This window comes from Xyrauchen texanus, chromosome 39 (genome assembly GCF_025860055.1).
Source record: "Xyrauchen texanus isolate HMW12.3.18 chromosome 39, RBS_HiC_50CHRs, whole genome shotgun sequence".
NCBI lineage: Eukaryota > Metazoa > Chordata > Actinopteri > Cypriniformes > Catostomidae > Xyrauchen > Xyrauchen texanus.
The window spans coordinates 32,011,858-32,033,659 of NC_068314.1; the positions used below are offsets into that span (position 1 = coordinate 32,011,858).

Sequence of the window (21,802 nt, forward strand, 5' to 3'; positions counted from 1 at the left end):
ATTGGAGAAGCTACTTTGAAACTATCCACGATCCCGGATCCGGGATTTAAAATTACGTCAGTAATACTTCCAATGTACGTCCAATATTAAATGTATGCGGAGGAGTTATGAGCTCATATCTGGTACCATTTGAAAGCTTAGAATGTCTACTTTCTTGAGATATGCATCACTTTGGCATTTGTTTTACACTAAGTAAATTATTTACAATAAATTACATAGTTCCACCCATCAAAAGTCGTGTCATAATTATGTGCGTTTTTGAATACGCATATTTCTCATATCGCTCAAATATGACGCACATGTACAAACCACGTATCAAATGAAAGCTCTCATTGCCAGTAAGAAGTTCCAATAAGTCTTTTTATTGAGGTATAATCACATATCTAATACACTTCGAATGAATCATGAATTATACAATCAACATTTGTAAACATAGTGAAATTATTGAATATTTGCCGTGCTACTCGCACTAGACAGCACAGTTAGCCACAAATGCTACATAATCCTTTACCTTAGGTTATTCTCTGTAAAATGAGCCGTTTTTCAGTGTTTTCTGTGGTTGTGTGCCCAAGTAATCCCTCGATATGTCACGCGAGTGCAGAAACACCACAAAGTAATGTTATATGATATTCAACAATCCAGGAAAATATGTAAACATCCGATCCGGATAAAGCATATATTGCCGTAAAGCTTAGACACTCCGTTTTCCGGCAATGTCTCTCAAGATCAAACAGACCAATCAGGGGCTGTGATATTGCATCCTGACTGTGAAGTGATCACTAGGTAGGTTACGTGCGCAAAACACACAGACGCGTCTCACCAGACACCTGAGTGCATATTTACCACTTTCAACAGTGTTTTATGTAATGACAAAGGGTTTTCTGTAAAATTACACTGGGATTTTGCATTTATAGCACTGTATATGGGTATGGGAAGACTTTAGATTTGGGTAGGCAGAAAGTACACCAAAAAAAGGTAATATTCCTCCCTTCAAATAAATTGAAATAGATATTAAATAAAACATGATACAGACAAAATTCCTTTTTCAGGTATTTGCTGACATCTAGTGGAAACAGCCAAAACTGTCTGCTTGCTGCTAGGGTTTACAGGGCTTGAGTTATACACTTTCAAAAATGAATTTATATAAAAAAAAATCAAAAAGCGCCTCTTTTTTTAGGAGGGTTATTACTGTTCAGACAACATATATTTAAATTTTTTTTTAATTTGTAGCAGTGTTTTATGCAACTTCAAAGGGTTTCCTGTAAAATGACACCAAAACTGTGTATTTAGGCCAAAGTATGTGGGAATGGGAAGCTTTTTAATTTGGGTAGGCCAAATCCAGGCGGAAATCCCCAAAACTGGCAAGGATCTTAAGAGGTTAAAGTCGTTAACATTTTGCTGTTATCAACAACAAAGCAGTTTTGGCATTAAGTGTTGCCATAGAATCAAATAACTTGAGAGGTCTGTGGACGTGAATAACTCTGAGAAGAATCTACGGGTTGCCATCTCGTAAATACACTAATTCTAACATGATGTGAATGCACCATTACATAGTTAATAAGGTGGACATTCCCTTACAAAAATGAACAATGGTATTTGTAGTAAAACCATGAAGAAACCACTAAAAAACATGGTTAAACATGTTTCCTACAGTCATGGTTAATACAGTATTACTATAGTAAAACCAACATTTGTGGAAAACAAAAACAAACAAAAAACATGGTTACTACAGTCCATTATTAATTTTCATAAATGTTAAACAAATTGGGTGAACACTATAAATAACTGAATCAAAATAAAGTGATAAAAAGCAGAAATACACAAAATATTTAGCTTTACTGAAGTCTCTTTAAGACTGCAGGGGGCTCAAGTGAATCAGTGAATCATTTATGTGAACTAGTTCATTTACATTAACCTTCTGAATGTACCAACTAAAATGAATCACAGTTCCCAACACTAATTATAAGTGAATAGTTTATTTTAACCAGTTTATTTCCATGAACTGCCAAAAGAACCGATTCACTTAAATTATTTGGATTACCCAGCGCTACATGAGAGAGAGGGCATAGTTTAGGTGAGTGCTCTTGTTTACTCCCACAGCTCCATTGCGGAGTTCACAATATAGTGTAACAAATGAAGCATTTTGTGATGCGTTTCGCTCCTTGCTGAAAAAAACTACACTGTTGTGAAAATAGCTTAACTTCTGTCATGCTCCTGAAAAATGTAGTTAAGTTAGTAGTGTCACTGCTTTTAGTTAACCACTCCCAATACTGGTCACTATGTTTTTAACTCTTTAATATTCCAGTTTTATTTAGTGTATTTGTTTTTATGCTCAGATGTAATAATGCCACCTTTTTTTAAAGTGTACTATTAATTTAAAACCCCTCATTGTTTTTATGTCAGATAAATATTGCTCGGATTAAATCCTAAAGATAGTACCCGCCTATAAAATTTCAATTTAGTTAGCAATTTATCATAAGGGTAGCTTGATTGCATTGTAGTTTAACCATTTTGAAACTGTACTAATAGCTACTCATGATATAAAGTAGCTTCCCAAACAATAGATAAACAAACTCAAAGTTGTTCTGGATAGAAGCTAAATAAATAAGCTACCAAATAATTCATTGGATGACAAAAGCAACAGCGACACTCACCGGTTTCTTGCCGACAATGAGTTTCTCCACCTTCTGCACCTGGGACACGTGGTCTTCGTTAGTCTTCAGTTCTCGTTTCCGGATTCGCTCATAGATGCCGACCAACATCTCACGTGGGATGTCCTCCCCATCATCCACCCCTTTGCACAGGAAAATCATAATGAAAACAATTATAGGCCCATGGATAATTAGGACAAGCAAAGGCTTTTTGGACATCTTTGGAAAGAATTTCGACACCTAAGAAGCGATGAGCAATTTTTCTGTCCATGTGGAATGTGAAATTGCTGGACGACGTGACACAATCATACCCAATCTGAACATACTTGATGTTTAATTTCCAGTAATTTGGGACAAGATTTTAGACCAATGAGATTCCACAGAGGGCGGGGATACCAAAGACCGCAGAAATGTCTATTTTTGCGGTTTTGGCAAATCATAACAAAAACTCTGAAGATTAACATTGAAGAGATGGCTTTATCGTATCACATCTAATTAGGACACAGTAAATATTTTAAGTAAAATTTAAATATCCAAGTTAAAGGCGAGTCTCTGTTTGATTTGCCCCAATTGCTATGCAAGGCTGTGACATGAAAAATTATAATTGCTATCCCAAAGAAGCCATTTATCAATTGGGGCACATGCATCAAGTTCAATTAATTCTTTCTTATATGAAAAATACCTCTGAATCACTTGGAAGGTAAATTCAAGGCTAATATTGATTCAGTTTGAAATTTAAGAGTGCTCATAATTCTGACTCTCACCACGAAGGTTCTTCACAAAGTCCTCCAGTTTCATTTTCCTCTCTGGCTTCACGTTTGGGCTATACATGTCCGTGTTGAGGAGGATGATGGCAAACGCCAGAATGAAGATGGTATCTGGGTTTCTAAATTGACGCACCACCCCTGGATTGCAGATGCAATATCGCTGACTGAACCAAAATAAAGAAAGAAATTGCAAATGATCAAAGCTGAAACAAATGAGTAGGGGATATCTCTTCAGTAGAGGGAAGAATCGATAGCTGCTCTAGTGAGTAATTGGTTCTAGATACACTTCCATGACAGTGAAAGGTAAAACAGCTAATGTGCAATAAAGCTACTGTATGTTCTTTCAGATAACACTTACACAGGCTTTAAATGGTTTATTTGTAAAGAATATATCTACCTGAAAGGGTTTCGCTTTTAAAATATTTTTTGAAGAGCTAAGGGCAACAGGCAACCATTAAAGCAGTCTTCTTACACATTCGAAGATAGCATGATCGCTCAAATGACAGAGGGGTCCTTCACAGCCGATCAAACAACATTCTCTGAGGGCTGAAGGACTGTTTTAAGCTTTTGTGTTGTTGAAATATAATAAAGGCCAAGAAAACAAATTATCCTATCTCTTGGTGCTCATCTGGAATAAACATCTAACAAAATGAAAGTGAACATAAAAATGCTGTCATTGACTAATTTTCACTGTGTACACCCAAGCTTATCCTAACACTGTTTTTCTTTCTAAGAGACTGCAGAAAGTTAGCACAAATTGGAGACCCATGATTCTTTTTTCACCTATAGGCTTCAATGAGTCGTTCCACCTTCTGTGCTTCTCCTTGCACCCGGATATGAGCTTGGAATTTTCTCAAGGCTTCATCCAGCTCCATTCCTGAGAAATCCATCTCATCTACCACACAGCTGGAAAATGAGAACAGTAGATTATCCGATTTGTCGGAAATTATTTTCTTATTTCACATTCTTTAGAAATTATCTTCACTTAATTGACATTCTATTCCATGCATCTTTGATATTGAGATTGGCAACCACTATTAGACCAGGAGAAGAAAAGAAAAAACTAATTTTAGGTTTGAGACAAATTAATCCTCCTGATACTGTGCAAGTGCTATCAGTCTCAAAATCAGTCTTGGGGCATTTTAGATGGCTGCCAGGAAACCTCTGGGTGCATTTGATCTCACATGTCAAGATTGAATGATTTTAAGGAAGTGCCTTTTAAAAATTGCTGTCAGATCGTGATGAGTCTGAGTGGCCTTATCTGCCCCATTTATCTTGACTGTTACTGTCAGACTGAAAAGGGAGGATGAGTTAAGTTAAGAGTGAAAATGAGCTGATACACTCACAGACACATGGAGTTGGTGAAGTACTCTATGAACCCAAACAACTCAGTTAATACTGTATTTAAAGGCAAAAATGTATCCTCTCACACGTTCCTCCCAAAACTAGACTGACTGGAATAATTGTTTGTCACTCATTTCAAAACAGGGACACTAACAACTACTGTAAATGGTTGAGTTTATAACAGAACAAAGCCAGTTTCAAATGATGTTTTCCACTTTTTGATCCTAAGGACATTTTTTAATAAACATTTCAAGTGTATGCAGTAGTACTGCATACACTTTGGACATAACTTTGCTTTACACTAGTATATTAGGATTGGTGCACATACTCAAGAACATCTCTGTTGAACTGTTTCTGCCTATTGCCTAGGAACTCGCCAATCATCTGCCGGCTCAGCCCCTTCCTCTGTAATAGAAAGTGTGCAACACCCACAGGTGTGTCTGGGACAAATCCTCTCTCAATCAGGTATTGGGTGCCTTTCTCTGGCTTCCTAGATATCATAAAAGAAAAAGAGAGAGTTTGAACTGCAAAGTGAAATTGTGACAACGTGTGACTAAGCAGCTCTTAGATCAAAAATGCTCTTGTGACCGGACCGTTACCACACAAGATTAAAAGCAACTTAATGGCTAAGTGCAAAGGCAGGCAAATCCTCAATCATGTAAGATTAGAGGCTACCACTTTAAACAAAGCATCAAATTAACAAACACATATCACCAAACACATACAAGTATTGGCACAAAAATTGTACAGGGATGCATGGTTCCACAAATCAGTTTCAAACAACAACCTTAATCCATTCAATAAGAAATAAAAGGACCACATGATCACAAAATAAAAATGCATGTTCACTGATAATCTCTCCACCACTGTAAGATGCTTAAAAAAGAATTAAACTTGTTTGTCTGAATTACACAGAGATAAGATTTTACATTGTAGTGGTTTTGGAGGGCAGTGTGTATCCCTTGTCTGGATCTTACATGAAGTTATCAACAATCCAACTAAATGAATAATGCTCTCATCACGGTTTCAAATTAGTTGATCGCTAATCAAATGTAATGTTCTGAGTGGCAATCAAACAGACAGCACCACATGCATGCACACAGGCATGGAATGCTAAATAAAAGCACCAAAATTATAATGAATGTTTGTAAGTGGAAAATGCAAATCTACTGATCATTGTGTGTTTGGAATAAGATGATAATTGAGAAAACATTAGCTAACAGGGTTGTTTGCACACACTGATCTTTCATGGCTATTAACGCAGCTCTGATTGGTGCTAATGAAATCGTCTCTCAAAACAAGATGACGCTCATGACATTCCAAACTCAAAAAGCATGCATTCACTGTGCTTCACCTACTTGTTGAAAAGGTTCAGGCCGATGCGGTAGTGCCTCTTGCGAATTATATCATTGCTAAACGCGGGTGAGTCCCAGCTGTTGCGCGTCTCCTTATGGTACGTCTGCTTGCTAAGAGTCTGCTCTCGAAGACTATCCCTGGACGAGGACTCCGAACTGCAGTTGATGGTGTCATTGGAATTGGAAGTGCTGTTGATGCTGTCATTATCACCGTCTGAGAAGTCTGACTCAGACTTGCTCTGTCGATTGGTGGTGCCATTGATTGCCAGGTGGCTCTCCAGCTGCCGAGGCCTATGACGAGGAGCATCATCATCTCTTGAAGGTCCTCGAGGTGGGAGGGCATGAGAAGGGATGTGTTTAGGACTGCCCTGCTGGCTGGCAATACCACGATCATAGGCGTTCTGCCTCTTGAGCGAACTGCGGTCAGAGCGGTCGCTCAATTCAACTGAGCTATCACTGGGAGGTTCAATAGTAAGCAGGGGGAGGTGGTCTAACCTCAGTCTCTGCTCTTGACACTCCAGAGATGGGGTACTGCGGCAGCTAGTGTCCGTGTCCCCTTTCTCGTCTTTGTGAGCTAGAGACCAGTAGTCATGCGAAGAGTTCAAAGAACGCAGACGGAGGTCTGATTCTGTGCTAGAAGTTCTGTCTACTAACTGTGATAGAGGAAGAGGAGGGGAGAGCTCTTCCTCATCAATATACAGAGTCACATCGCTGTAGGATGCCGACATCTCGTCTCGTTTTCGGTGGTCACTGCTGTGGGAAGGTTTGACCTGGTAAGTAACCTCTGGATCCAGTTCTGCGTGACCTCTGGTAGGCTCAGGCTGACCCTCGTCTCCATGCAAGCTCCGACAGTTCAGAGCATCATCTATAGACTCTGCCAATGACTTTACCTGCCGAGAGAATACGTCCTCTAGCTCGGTGATGGCATCCGTGAAATCACTCTGGACGGCAGGAGACTTCATGTTAGCGGGGACCATTTCGCTACGCTCTGATTGCACCAAGGCTCCTAGCTTAGACCCATCATCAGTAAGTGACAGCTGCTTCCCCTCAAAGTAGGAACTGTGGACTTTTTCAGGTCCTTCAAAAGAAAACTGCATTCTCATATTGGACAAAACGATGCGTCTGGACATGCGGTTCTCAGACATAGAACTCCTGAGGCGCTCAAAGTTCTTGTTCATCTGATATTGGCGGAAGGCAGTCTGGATTGTGCGCGCAGCATGTCGGGTTATAAAACGCCCTCCATACTTGCGCTCCAGCATTTCCACCTGTGGAAATACACAAAGAACATGCACCGCTTTTAGTGACAGTAGCAAACCTTTGCCTAACAAGTTAATGTTCCCATTTCCTTATTCTGAAGGTATTAGTTAACCCAAAAATGAAAGTCCCTCATGTTGTTTCAAGTTTGATTCAGTATAAATGATTGATATTTATGGTTCACAAACTGGGTTAGGTTAGGCCTCACCATAAACCTAGCCCCAACTCTAACCCACTGACTCTCTGGAGGGGAGGATTATCAATCAAAAAATACTTATTTATATAATATACAAGTAATATGAACTGCATTTGTTATACTTATATGGTGATTTTGCATTCTTTTTAAACTCTCTCTATTTATGGGCCAGGTAAGATGAATGAAACTCACCATTTCATCCCTTATAAAGGCATATAGACTGAAGAATGCCTTTAGCATGGTCCCTAAGCCATCAGTCATAACCTACTCCAATGCAAAACCAGATCAAGCCCTTTTTAGATAGAAAAATAGGCAGAACTAATCACATTTTTCAGCTCTGAGGGACCTCACACAGTGTTGGTGTGCAGCATACCTTTGGATAAAGCCACAACCAGCACTCTGAATACGAATTGCTTACCAACCATGCAGTGGGCTATGAGGCTCATCTCTCAAATCCTAAAAAGTTATCAGTGATCTCAGATCAGCCTTTGGGTGCATTGGTTTACTGCATATGAAAAAGGGCCGTTTACATACTTTTGGCCATCTAGTGTAAGTCTAGCTAAAGGAAGGACAAGACGAAGCCAATTGACCATCAATTTCATCTTGGTAGCATTTCAGATCCAGCAGAACTCTACCTGTTTGTCTTGGAGGTCAGTGGAGAGCTCATAGCTCTCAGACAGTGATCTGGAGCGTTTGATGGCCTCCTCTTCCGCCTGCTTCCGTAGAATGGACTGAGAATGCTGGAGTTTGGGTCGCCGTGGACGCTGCCGTACCTCGTGAGCATACAGTGGTGGCCCGTCAAAATGCTCGGCACTGATGATGGCACTGCGGGTCACTGGCCCTCGTATGTAACCACCACTGTTCTCCAGAGAGGGACTCGCCTCACTGCCCTGAGCCTCACCTTCCACACTGTACAAAGAAAGAGAACCATAAGTTAATAGTGTCTTAACATACAACCAACCCAGCAAATGATAGAGGATAAATAGTTCATATTGATGAATAACTAAGCGATACACCTCCTCAAGTCCAGTAAAGGACTCTGAGAAGAATTATTTATTTCCTAGAACTCTCTAAATGTTTTGTACAGCAAAAGGAGAGGGATTGAGAGAAGCTGATTTACCTAATATCAAGTCCTAAAGAACAACACTAACCACTCAACATATACTGTACATCATGTGCCCACTCCTTGCCAACTGCAAACCTGCTACATTAAAGCATACAACTCATACACCCTCATAAAAGACATGCACAATCCAAAGTTCACTGTAATTCTCATTATCCACACCCACAATCCTACACATGATTACGAGCAGAACTATGACATCAGCATGGAAGTATAAAATCAACCGACTGCATTTATAGCAACACACTCTACAATGATGCATCTTGATCAACAGAAAAATATACAGCAACTGAATACACTGAATACAGACAGTTTCGCAATAAATAGATATAAATAGAGTGAAAAGACCAACAGTACTTCTTGCAACTAAACTGCATACTAAAAATTCAGTCCAATTTCTGTAAAATCCCTCTTTAATGGAACCGTCCTCCACAGAGGATTTTTCAGACTGATTAGTTTAGTGTACCTTGGTCCAAACTGTAATCTTCAGATATAGATGAAACCATTTTAATGTTTTACAACCTACAGCCTGTATGAATGGATGTTTGATATTAAATTCCACTGCATACCAGGGATTAAAGAGGCAGTGTAGTGTAAACTATCAAATACAAAATTCTTACAAACCAAACGACACACTCCAGGCCATACCACAGGGAATCAACAGCATTTTGTTGCTCGAGGCGACGGCTAAAAAAAGAGAAGTGTGTCACATTTGTAAACAGACAGCCATCAGGCTTTTGCTATTGTTCTTACTGGTAAAGGCCTTGGTACATTATGAAAGTACGTTGATTAGAATGCAATATCAGTTACATCTTTGAAAGAGATGGCAATGATAGGAGACCATAATTTTGCATAGACCAAAAAAGGTCTTACATATTTTGTCCTACGTATCTGGCAAACATACAGTCCTAACACTATACCTAATAGGTAACAACCCTAAAATCACACACTGAACCCCCCACCCACCCCCCACCCCCCAACTGGTCTCCCAGCTTGGCTGGTATAGTTGGCTGGTTAATGAGGGGTTTTGGGTACTTGTCAGCTGATAAGGCTAGGATAGTTTGCCCAACCAGTTAAACCAGCTAAAACCAGCTTAGAATGGGAGGCTTGCTAGACTAGCTTAGTCAGGCAGGAAGACCAATTAGATAAGCATAAACCAGCAAAGACCAGGAACTCAGATTTTGTTTTTCTCTCTTAGCCATCTATCCATCCATTCTTTTTTACTTTGATCTTTCTAGATATATCTAAATATCTTTGTTTAAAACACAAAACTAACCCCAAGCCCAGCCTTTTTTTTTCTAACCCTATTCTTCAAATCTTATTGTTTATTCAAAAATTTCCCAGGACTTAATCAGTTTCACTTTATGCTCTTTCCAAGGTACAGACCCTAGATCAGGATAGTCCTAAAGCCAAATCTGAATCTTTTTCACACCTTCACCACCTCTTCCTCACAAACTCCCACATCCTTGCATTAGCTAAGTGCCAGCAGATTAACTTCCCAGGTTAAACACTCATCTTTTAATTAACTGAATTAGTGTGCAATAGAGTGAACAGTATTACAGGGATAAGAACATTGACACAGACTGATTGCATTTGTTCAACCTGAACAGGAGAAGGCAGAGGAGTGGATATGTAGAAGTTTTAGCTCTTAACACTGTTTGCAGGTGTATCAAATCTTGGTAAGACAACAAGAGAGCCTGGTTTAGTCTGACTTCAGAGCAATGAGCAATATCATCAGGGGCACGCTCTATTGAGCCGATGAGACCCCAATCCACTGCAAGAGCAAATGTCAAGATCATATGACATAGACCAGAAGCCAGAGAGACAGTGGGTCGAAGGTGCAGAGACCATTCTCACACATCTTGACAGGTCTTTAATTACAATGCCCACTGCTTCTATAAAAATGGTCTGAAATACAGATTCAAAGGGGAGGTCACCATGACAACCAGCCAATAAATTGCTTCCTTGTAGTCACAGGTCATAGTTGTATGATTACAGTGCACAAAAACAACAAGAAGGTGGACGATCAATGTCTCTCACATAAACTGCACAAAGTACACTGCTCCCGTCCACAGTGGTGTAGTATCACTTTAAATGTACACCGATCAGCCACAACATTAAAACGACCTGCCTAATATGTTATGTAGCTCCCCCTCGTGCCGCCAAAACAGCGCCAACCCAATTCTTCTCACCACAATTGTACAGAGCGTTTATCTGAGTTACTGTACACGTTTTCAGTTTGTACCAGCCTTGCCATTCTCTGTTGACCTCTCTCATCAACAAGGCTTTTCCGTCATAGAACTGCCACTCACTAGATTTTATTTGTTTTTGGCAACATTCGGAGTAAACTCTGTTGTGTGTGAAAATCCCAGGATATCAGCAGTTACAGAAATACTCAAACCAACCCGTCTGGCACCAACAATTATCCATGCGATTATCTAAACAGCCAATCATATGGCAGCAGTGCAGTCCATAAAATCATCCAGATACGAGTCAGGAGCTTCAGTTAATGTTCACATCAACCATCAGAATTGGGAAAAAAATCTGATCTCAGTGATTTGGACTGTGGCGTGATTGTTGGTGTCAGATGGGCTGGTTTGAGTATTTCTGTAACTGCTGATCTCCTGGGATTTTCCGAATGGGGTCTAAAAACAAAAAACATCCAGTGAGCGGCATGCCTTGTTGATGAGAGAGGTCAATAGAGAATGGCCAGACACTGGCAAAGTCTATGATACTAAGATAACCACTCTGTACAATTGTGGTGAGAAGAACATTATCTCAGAATATCAGGATTGGCGCTGTTTTGATGGCACAAGGGGGACCTAAACAATATAAGGCAGGTGCTTTTAATGTTGTGGCTGATCGGTGTATATTAGCAGTCTGTGTGTTGCGAGTACATAAAGACCCCCTGTGTGTTTTGCATATGTTGGTCAGCATATAATGCAACAGCAATTGCCCAGCCAGTTGATTTAAGGTCTGATGGAGTGACAATGTGAAATAGTCACGTCACCTCACAGTACTGGCTGTTTTATCACGCAATGCACACCCGGATGTCTCTGTGTGACATCACGACCTCTAGACATGACCCAGAGCCAGTGAATTTTTCAGCTAATTTCCTCACATCTACACAGAGACCATCAGACTCTAATGAATTCGGGTGTCATATGCCTCCTGAAAAAGCTCTCAGCAGGGCCCTTGAAAGGTTGGCAGCAAATACAATTTTTATTTTGTTTGGTAGTCTTCTCATCTCTCTGAGGAGAGATATTGTGTTTTCTAGGTCTGTCTCCGTCTAAACCGTGATAGATGACTGTGTCTGGAAAAGTCACCATTATTGTGACGATGCAATAAAAATCCTGCAGTATTCCAGATGGCACGTCTGCAATTGGATTCAAAGGAAAACATAAGAAAATAAATACTTGGAAGTGTTTAGAGACCATGATAGTGAGGTAACCGCTATCACAGCAGTGGGTGTGCATGAAAGAAGGAAAAAAAAAATCTCCATTTCCAGTAAAACGTTGTATACAATTGGCTAAAAGGTTGTGTCATTAAGTTGAAACTACAAGGAGGGATAAAGCTGATTGACTGGTTAACCAGCTCTCATTTTAATTTTCTGCCTCATGTTATTTTATAAGACTGTGAACAGCAGCAAATTGAATTTAATGAGGAAGAAAGCCTGCTTTAACTGAACCGATTGCTGCACTCTAAAATCGGCATGTTGATGTTCAAAACACTAATTAGAAATTGATTGATTGTTCAAATGGACACAGACTACATTCAAATCTGTCATGTTTCATCATTCTTTTTTTTTTTTTTTTTACTATTTCATTAAAATAATTTCATGTAGTGTTCAATGGTATAAAAGATGCATTTAGAGCTCAAGTTTTAAATGTCACTAGAGTGTCAGAGGAACAATCTATGGTGGCTTTTACCACAAGGTTCACCAGTGTTCATTTGAAAAAATAATCCAACCTTAAAGGGAAAGTTCACAAAAAAATTATTTACTTACCGCCATGTTGTTCCAAACCCATACGATTGTATTCAAAATCTTCATGCTACTCTTTTCCATACAATGAAACCATGTACGGACCCAAAAAGATAGCTATCATGCTTATAAAAGTACAAAAAATTACCATATAAGTATTTTAAATATAGTCCATACAACCTTTAACCCATAAAGCTCCTAGTCACAATTGTTTCATTGTATAATAAAGAGCAGCTTGGAGATTCTTTAAAATATATTTAGTGTCATATGTGTTTGGAACAACATGAGGGTTTGTAAATGATGACATCATTTACATTTTTGGGTGAACTATGCCTTTAGAGATCTGTAACTTATTAGATGCCATTAATGTAATTTGCTCTATATAAACGGCTGATTTTAATAATCGAAGCGAAGTTTGGAGACAAATGAGGCTCTGTCATGCTTGAATCCATAACTCAAGACAGCTGGGGAAGTTCTTGATTTTTCCAGAGGGTCCAATTAGTCAGCGAGAAGAAGTGTTTCTATGGGCTGAATAGTTGGGCTGGCAGCCCAAGTCGATGAGGGAGGTTCTGACATGGGTTACAACACACAAGTGCTAACAAGACGGCGAGGTGTTCAGATCTGACAGAGATAAAGCATACTGTCTCTTGCTCTTTCCTGGAGTTCACATAAATGAGGCAGTCAAACCAAGTGCCAAATTGTTCGGATCACTTGTTTTAATCCTTGAAACAATTGACTTATGACACACCACTTCCATGGAGTAACTAATAACCATTTACCCATGAATCATCTACAGTTCCCTTGAGTACAAACGATTGCACTGCACGTAATTGTTTTTTTTAAACTATCTGATGAAGCCAAAATTATGCAAGTTACCTTCTTTTTGGCAGTTTTTGAACCTGGTATTTTATCATAAATTCATAATTAAGTGTGAAGCTGAGGTACAGAAGCTGAGTACAACAAGGTAATTTACATTTCCCAACCTCAAACAAATTTCCTGTTTATTTTGACTATTTCTCTTTAAGTCTTGAATCTCATTTAAGAAACGGTTGTAGTACAAACTCTAATCTTACATAAAAACAATACAATATAAAACCATGAGTAATGAATATATAATGTAATGTAATATAATATAATTAGGGCTGTTAAACAATAAAAATATTAATCCCGATTAATCTCATTTATTTATTTTTTTGTAGTTAATTGCGATTAATCACAATATCCTTATAAACATGAGTGGACAAAATATGATTCATCCAGATGGATTTTTCAGTCATCCACACAAAACCTACCCTACCAACAGAGTTGAACAACAGACAATTAACAAAACTCAATGTATTCGCTTCTTTTTATGGAGTTTTGACAGACATAATCTTTCAAGTAGCACAGTGCACAGCTCTGGTCATGTGACTATTTGCACCACTCATGCCAAAAATCTGCCCTGTCATTTACAATTGACAACTCTGTGCAAAATACATCAAAAACTCCTTTTAGACTCCGGTCACAATTGTAACCGATGGGATTAAAGGTGCACTCATTAATTCTAATCCAATACACTTTTTGTCCATTTCTGCAAATATCTCTTCACAGTCTGCCAGCTGTCCGTTTATTGGGTGTGCTGACAAAAAAAAAATCTAGTATTTGTACACAAAATCCCCTGTAAATGGGACTAAATCCGACCAATCCACACAACACTACTGCAGCCAACCAGTCATAGGGGGTGGTTCTTGCGCATGCACAGGATGGGGGTAACACTACTCCAGCCAATCAGCAAACGGGGGTGGTTCTTGCATGTGCACAGGATGCAACTTGCAACTTTTGTACAAGGCAGGTGCTCAAATGGCAGCTGTCTAGCCACTGCAATCATGTTACATGTTACTGAGCTCTATCTGTGCTTTGCGGGCAAGTTCTACTGCTGTGGTACATTGATAAAATGCTTGCCGCAGATATCAGCATAGTGTCTCCCACCATCTGTTTTCCCGACGGTCAATGCATGTGACATACTTGACATTTGCACACTTGACTCACTTCTCATGAACTACAGTCAAATAATGTGTTAACGGCGCTAATTTTTTTTAATATAATATAATATAATATAAAGCAAGTATTTACCATGCTTTAAAAAAGTAAATGGGTGATTCTCACGAAACCTGTTAATTATCCTGGTCATTTTTAAACCCAATATAAAAATATGAAACTATACAATATTTTGCATGCAGAAAATGAAGCCTACATTTAGGACCATTCATATTTTTTGCATTTTGACAGTACTTTCAGGACATTTAAGCACATTTTGCCCCCCAATTGTCATTAGCATAACACAATAAGATGGTGTACGATTACAAATCTGTGAAAAACAATGACAGTATCAAGGGAGTACTATTATGCTGTATAAATACTTCACAATTTAAACAATGTAAAAGTTTTTTCACATCATAATAATAAGAATATATTACAATGACCATCTTTTTATATGCATTGCAGTAATGAAAATTCGGGGTTAAAATATGTGTGTAACTGTCATTAAGACAATGCTAATGGCCCCCAAAACTGGCTTTACTTTCTATAAGCAAAATCTAACATCATATTTGTTTCTTTTGATTTTAAAGTAAAAAATCATATTCTTTACAGGTTTAGTGAGAATCATCAAAAGGTGATTTTGTGCTGTTAACAATGATTACACAGCACCAATATTGTTAGCATGAATATGTACAGAAACTGAAGTTGCACTACTAATTTGGCCAATTGCAGAATTGAGGCACAACATTAGGTATGTTTCTGAGGCAAGGGGGCAAAGGAAGCTGTCAAAGCATCACATGGGTTTACGCACGCATGTCCACACGACAAATCACACACGCATCTAATTTGTGTTTTTATTGTCATTAGTCAGTTTGTGTGTTTGTGTCTATACAGCATTTGCATGTAATGTTCTGCAGATCTAATGTACATGCAGATCTTTAAGTCTCTCACATGACATGTTTAGTGCTTATATGATTAATTCCAACTTGGAGTGCGTTAGAGCACTGGGTCGAGCTCCATTCTCAAGCACCGCACGTCGCATGAATGCAGCCCTGTTGATGACTGGGAAATGCGCCGGCACCAAACATAAAGCTCTTATTGTTCAAATAAAGCTTGTGTTTTACTAACATGAACAAACTTTTTCAGACATTAGATTCATTTCATTATGGCTAATCAACCTAATGTAAGTACAGAGCTCTGTCTGTTATGATTAATAAGAGCAGACCTTTGTGTTGGCCATGCCAACTTGGCACCTTTCCATGACGAGACCGAGAACCATCAATAAAGGTATATAATATTACATTTTGAAAGAATAAAAACCTCTTCAGTGTGTTAATCCTGCACAAGAGTTGAAAAGTTCATATAGCACACAAATAAAAGCAAAAGTAAGTGAAGATTCACATTGGAAGAAGGATTTATGCATCAGAGGAACATCCCCTATAATTCAAAGCAGGTAAAAGAAACAAAGGACCACTGATCTGGATTTCACCAGTTTTCCCTCAAAACATTTATGATCTACTCAAAAACACACCCACGTCCCAATGCATAACGCCAACATTTGCATATATGATCCTGAACACTCTTACCAGCTCCCCAGTTCCAGCAGAGACTGGCTCCTGTCTGAGGCACAGTGCAAACACCACATGTTGATCTTTGATCCCTTCAAACATCAACATCCCGTTGGCCTGTTGCTGCCCATCTTCTCGCCAGGCAAAGGCGTTTCACAGGATAAAGAGGCACGCTCTTACTCTGACTCAAGACCACTAAATCCTCACCCTCTCTCTTGTGTGCTCTTTTGCTCTCTCCGTTTTTTCCTCTCTCCCTCAGACTTTGTGGAAGGGGTACTCTGAGGGGTATACAGCATGTGGGGGCTGTGTGGAGAAGAGGAGGGAATTCCACAGTCCGGAAAACTAAATACGTGATGGCGGGAATATAAACGAAGAGTCTGACCCAAAGAGGAGGGAACTGGCCAGCCCACTGAGTCTTGATTGGTGGATTTCTTCTGGGTTGTGTTGGAGAATCAAACATCCATAGAACAGTAGAGCGGAACGCTGTGAAAAGCAGGAGATTTGGGAAGCCCCCTTTGGAATGATAAAGGATGTTGTTCTATAAATAGCCCAATTGCAGGATGGACTGAGACTGAAGGAGTTGGATGAAGGAAGTCCCTCACTCGCTCAAGTTTCAACGGCTGTGGTAACATGAGCTCATAGTTTGTTACAGACACACTCCAGACAGCATGATTAGACAGAGAAGTGCAGCCAAAAAGTGGTTGTTACTCTACTCTGTCAACGGCCACATTACCCCTGCCAGTTTACACACCCATGATGGCGTCTTAAAAACAAACCTTCTGAACATTACAGCTCAGCCTTCCAATTTGTGAGTCCTAATGATGCGGTTCAAGGCTGCTGTGTGGATTTATTGCAACTCAACTTAGAACACCTTAAAACTGTCCGAAGTGCAGGAAAAAGCCAAAAATGCTGTCCAGCAACGCCTTTTTCACAGACAGGACTCTGTTGTCTGGTTAAAGAGGTCTAAAAACACACAGGCATATTTATAAGTAAAGGTTTTAACAACATCTCTATAATCTTTTCCCTCATTTTCCTCCTCCCGTCCTTCATAAGGAGGGCGGCCTGGCTTACGCGTTTCCTTTCTGACATCATCATTATCTAAACAATGGGCGTTGCTCAGGCAAAGCCCAGATGCTATCACCCGCCTGAGTGTGCTGTGCAGAGTGTGCAGTTTGGTTGGGACAAATTGCTGTCTGTTTCGACCCTGGAGTTGGTTGAAATAATTCAGTTGGAGTGGTTTCAGGAGAGTCATCAAAAACGAAAAAGGAAAAACAACACAAATAGCCTCCAGGCGGTAGTGGTGACAATGGTTGAGATGTGATTTCTCTAATTAGAGTTGGAGCTCAAAGCTGTTCCTAGATAGGGTCCCTCTTATTTCATGTGTTCCTCACTCTCTGAGAGTCCCTGAAGGAAGACTAAAACAGGTTCCAATTGGACCAAGGGGACCCAGACAGTCAGATCAGCTTTTCTTTTGTGGTAGCCTCAAGATATACATGTGCTCTTTGTCAAAGATCTTCAGCCTCAGGTTTTGAAGTGTAAAACAGTGAAGGGAAATATGAAATGCCATGGGTAAATAATCATTGAGTAAATCATTATTTTTAGGTGGTAGAAATGTGAAAATGAAAGCTACATGTGTCATTTATTCTTAACAATAGTATAATATTTGGATATATTTTTGTGTTTTCCCCCAGATTTGGACTCAGACTATTGGTATATAATGCAACAAGGGGTGCTGCAGTCAGCTGATTTTAGTAGTAGACATAACTATCTCTATTTAAATTTAAAATAATGGTGCTGCCACCAAGGTAATTTTTTTGTACCTGTAGTTTTGCTCCAGATTAAAGTTTTACATCAAATATTGATGTGGTTGAATTGACATAGAATGACCCAACTGTCCAGCAAATCAGACCAGCCTGACCAGACTGGTAGACCAGCTAAGACAGCAAACCAGCTTATGTTGGTTTAAGATATATTAGATTTTTTTTCCAAAAGGGCTGTACATATCACCAATGGAAAAAACAGGCCAGTTTGGTAATGTCTCGCACAAAAGGAAAAAGTAAAACTTTGGAGACTAAGGACATCAAATGAGTCAGAGCAGTCATACATTCAATAACAATGAATCACAGTGACTCACTCCCAAAATCCAGATCCTCTTCAGGTTCAAGAGGTCCTCAAATGAGGTGCGACCATGAACACATTCAGAAATGACGGAAAACTGCTAAACTGTTGAATTGCTTCTTTTAAGTTACAAATAAGTGTAGTTGAAGTCAGTCAGGCAAAAGACCATTACAGTTTTCTGTGGCTAATACGAAGCGGGAGGGCACAGAGATTTAGTGCTGTTTGAGCCACGTGACAGAGTTCATTACTATAGTCCTCAAATCTTCTAATGCTAAAAGGCTTGGAGAGCAATAAAACCCTTCCTGCTTGTCAGAGTGAGGCTTCAAGGAAAGCAGTGCGACGAATTTATTAATTCCATTCTAGAGCCACTTATCTGTCACTTTATTAGCTGGAACTGTGGCTGCAACACCACACTGGTCATAGGAAAGTCTTTTTAGTGGTTCTTGCTAAGGCTATTACTATTACTTTTACTATCGCTCATTGGCGGTTAGGGGTTTGAAAGAACTGAGCAAAAATCATGTGACTGTGGTGACATTTGTGCATAATACATGTGTAAAAGTAGGGAATAAAATGGGAAAGGAGTCGGCGGGAACCGGACGTACCATCAAAGTAATATTTAATGCAAACTTAAACAAAAGACACAAACATAAACACATGGCAGCTGCGTGTGGCTCTCTCTCTCTGTTGAACTACCGCACCCAGCTCGTCTTTATTCCTCTCCTCGGCTGATTAGCTTGATTGGGGCCCAGGCATGCGCACTCTCAGCGTGGCCCCACCCTCTTCCTCATCACAACATGGTTCCTTACAGTTCCGAGGAGAAATGTTCACTGTGCAACGCTAAAAGGGAGTAAAATTTTCTCCTAAATAGATTATGTTTTTAAGGTTACTGTTCTATCGAGTTTTAAATGAACAAAACTTACCTCCCTAGCCTAAACCTTAAACCCTAACCTAAGCCATAGTCAGGGCTGGACTGGTGCATTTTGGGGCCACTCATGGGTGGAATGTGTGGAGAAAATGTGGAGAACCGAGGGGGCCGGCGGGGCGGATGAATGGGCCGCGATAAGCAAAAATGAGCCGCTGCGTTATGCAGAACGGTTCACAAACGTTCGCGACAGCGAATACCAACCTCTCAACAACTTTTGGCCCAACCAAAATTTACACTGAATGACTAACCCGAACCATATCTAGGGACCAGAACATTCAAAAAGATGTGATTCTTTTATACCACATACATGTCACGCCGTAGTCATAAACTTTTAAGAGGACTGTGCTGGACTAGGTGCTCCTATTGCACCTACTCTTGATCCTACTCCATGTTTGGCATCTCTGTCAACTGTTTCAAATCCCCAAAGAATCACCACTCACTTTTATTTATGCCATTCCTCACCAGCTGTCACTTACGCCGTCATTGCTATTCTCAGCATGCAGTCTGGGCTGACAGACAACTGAGCTTCCTATGAACTAAAGAGAGATGAGTGTGACCTCATTCTGATCTCAGTACAGCACTTCCAACTCATGGAACAAATTCAGATAAATATGGAAAAGACATATTTGAAAACAGCTTGGCTCATTTTTTCCTCTTAGGTCTCTATTGAGTTATAAGAAAACAAAACCTTGAGAATCCACAGCAAAGTGTGAATCAAATTACAGACTGAGGTCACAGAATGGCTTAATCTCAGATTTCAGTTGCGTCTGTCTGGAAAAAACCAGTTTGCAGTGACACAAATCCGCACTGAGATGGAATTTGTCTTATGGTGTGAAATTACGTTATCTATCTGCAGCATGAATGAAATCATTAAGAAAAAAAGGTTAAATTAACTTATTTCTTCCCTTCCCAGCAGTTATTTTGTCATCCTTGTTCATCCAATCTCTCAGTCTTTTGAAATCAGAAACGAGAAAGAGAAATATTAAAGGAATATTCTGGGTTCAATATAAATTAAGCTCAAATGACAGCATTTGTGACATGATGTTGATTAGCACAAAACTTTATTTCAACTAGTCCCTCCTTTACTTAAACAAAACAAAATCAAGGTTAAAGTGAGGCACTTACAACGGAAGTGAGTGGGGCCAATTTTTAGAGGGTTTAAAGGCAGAAATGTGCAGCATATAATTTTAGAAAAACACAAACAAATTCTACTATTGACATTCGTGCATTATTTGAGCTGTAAAGTTGTTTAAATCATCGCTTTTACAGTATTTTTAGGGTTTTATAGATTACACCATTATGTTGATATGGCAACAAAGTGATAAAACTGGGTATAACTTTACACAAAAAAGGTTAATAAGCTATTTTATCGCACTAACATCATGTTAACATGCATATTTGTATGACCCGTGGCTATACTTGTGAAAAAGTTAGTATTTTAAAATGTAAGGATTGGCCTTATTCACTTCCATTGTAAGTGCCTCAGTGTAACAATTTTTAATAAAATAAAAAAAAGGAGGGACAACTCTAAATACATTTTTGTGGTAATCAACATTATGCCACAAATGCTGTCAATTGAGCTTAACTTGTACTGAACCTGGAATATTACTTTTAGACTATCTACAGACTGGTGTCTGCAGGTAACCGCCACACTGTAATCTATAGAAACAATAACAACAATTACATAATAGTCTAGAATGATTGCAATTACCATTCTAAGGCACTTAACGTGAGTTTACAATGCACCTCACCCCCATTTCATGTACACATACACTATACACTAACGCACTCGAAACAGACATAATGTACACATCACTGTGGCATGTTTGCATGTAGGTCCTGCTGTAATATAGTGAACATTAAGCCACTCTTATCTTAGCGCTCCTTACACCTGATCAAATAGAGGAACAACTTTCTGTTTGTGATAGTTGTAAGAGGCAGCAGTAGATCAGTAAACTTCCTGTTAACTGTAGAGCTGAACCAGTTGTTTATGGGCAAATACTGTTCGTTTTCCTATAGCAGCAGCAATTAAAGAGTGCATGGCTAGAATAACGCAGTCATAAATAATTTCTCATCACACAATATCCTTCCTAAGATACTGTACATGTGGTCCCAAATTGACTCAATATTAATCTGCAACTCCGGCAACATATAATTGGCTTAAATGGAGCGAGCTCCAAGTGCTTCCTGATTGACAGATAATCTTTTCCTGTTTAGTTTGTGGACAAATTTGCAGATAGTTCACCCCCAAAAGGAAATTTCGGGAACAAAATGAGCATCAGTACTTAATAAGAGAATTTTCATTTTTGGGTGAACTATCACTTTAACATTGTGCATATTGGAACTTACTGCATGAGTAAACAACATAACACACGAAACCAACATGTTGCTACCAAATGTTCTCATACCCTGATATCGACCCCATTCTGCGGAGTCCTTGACAAGTGCAACCTCCCATCAGACATTTTTACATCAATTCAAATGTGTTTGCCTTATCCTG

At 39.3% G+C, this 21,802-nt stretch overlaps 1 protein-coding gene across 6 annotated transcripts in view; it reads right to left on the reverse strand.

The window, feature by feature from the left end:
- LOC127632608 (IQ motif and SEC7 domain-containing protein 1-like) overlaps window positions 1-21,802 on the reverse strand; it is a 243,058-nt gene that overhangs the window by 16,353 nt on the left and 204,903 nt on the right. For 4 of the 6 annotated variants that reach the window (XM_052111294.1, XM_052111299.1, XM_052111297.1 and 1 more), the window contains 6 exons: window positions 8,203-8,476; window positions 6,121-7,382; window positions 5,091-5,252; window positions 4,202-4,324; window positions 3,416-3,582; window positions 2,655-2,794 (listed from right to left, as the gene is read on the reverse strand). In XM_052111294.1, coding sequence (XP_051967254.1) covers window positions 2,655-2,794; window positions 3,416-3,582; window positions 4,202-4,324; window positions 5,091-5,252; window positions 6,121-7,382; window positions 8,203-8,476 — 2,128 coding nt within the window. Of the gene's footprint in view, window positions 1-2,654; window positions 2,795-3,415; window positions 3,583-4,201; window positions 4,325-5,090; window positions 5,253-6,120; window positions 7,383-7,759; window positions 7,827-8,202; window positions 8,477-16,277; window positions 16,581-21,802 lie in introns of those variants that run through there. The other 2 variants (XM_052111295.1, XM_052111298.1) reach the window with 2 other exon arrangements.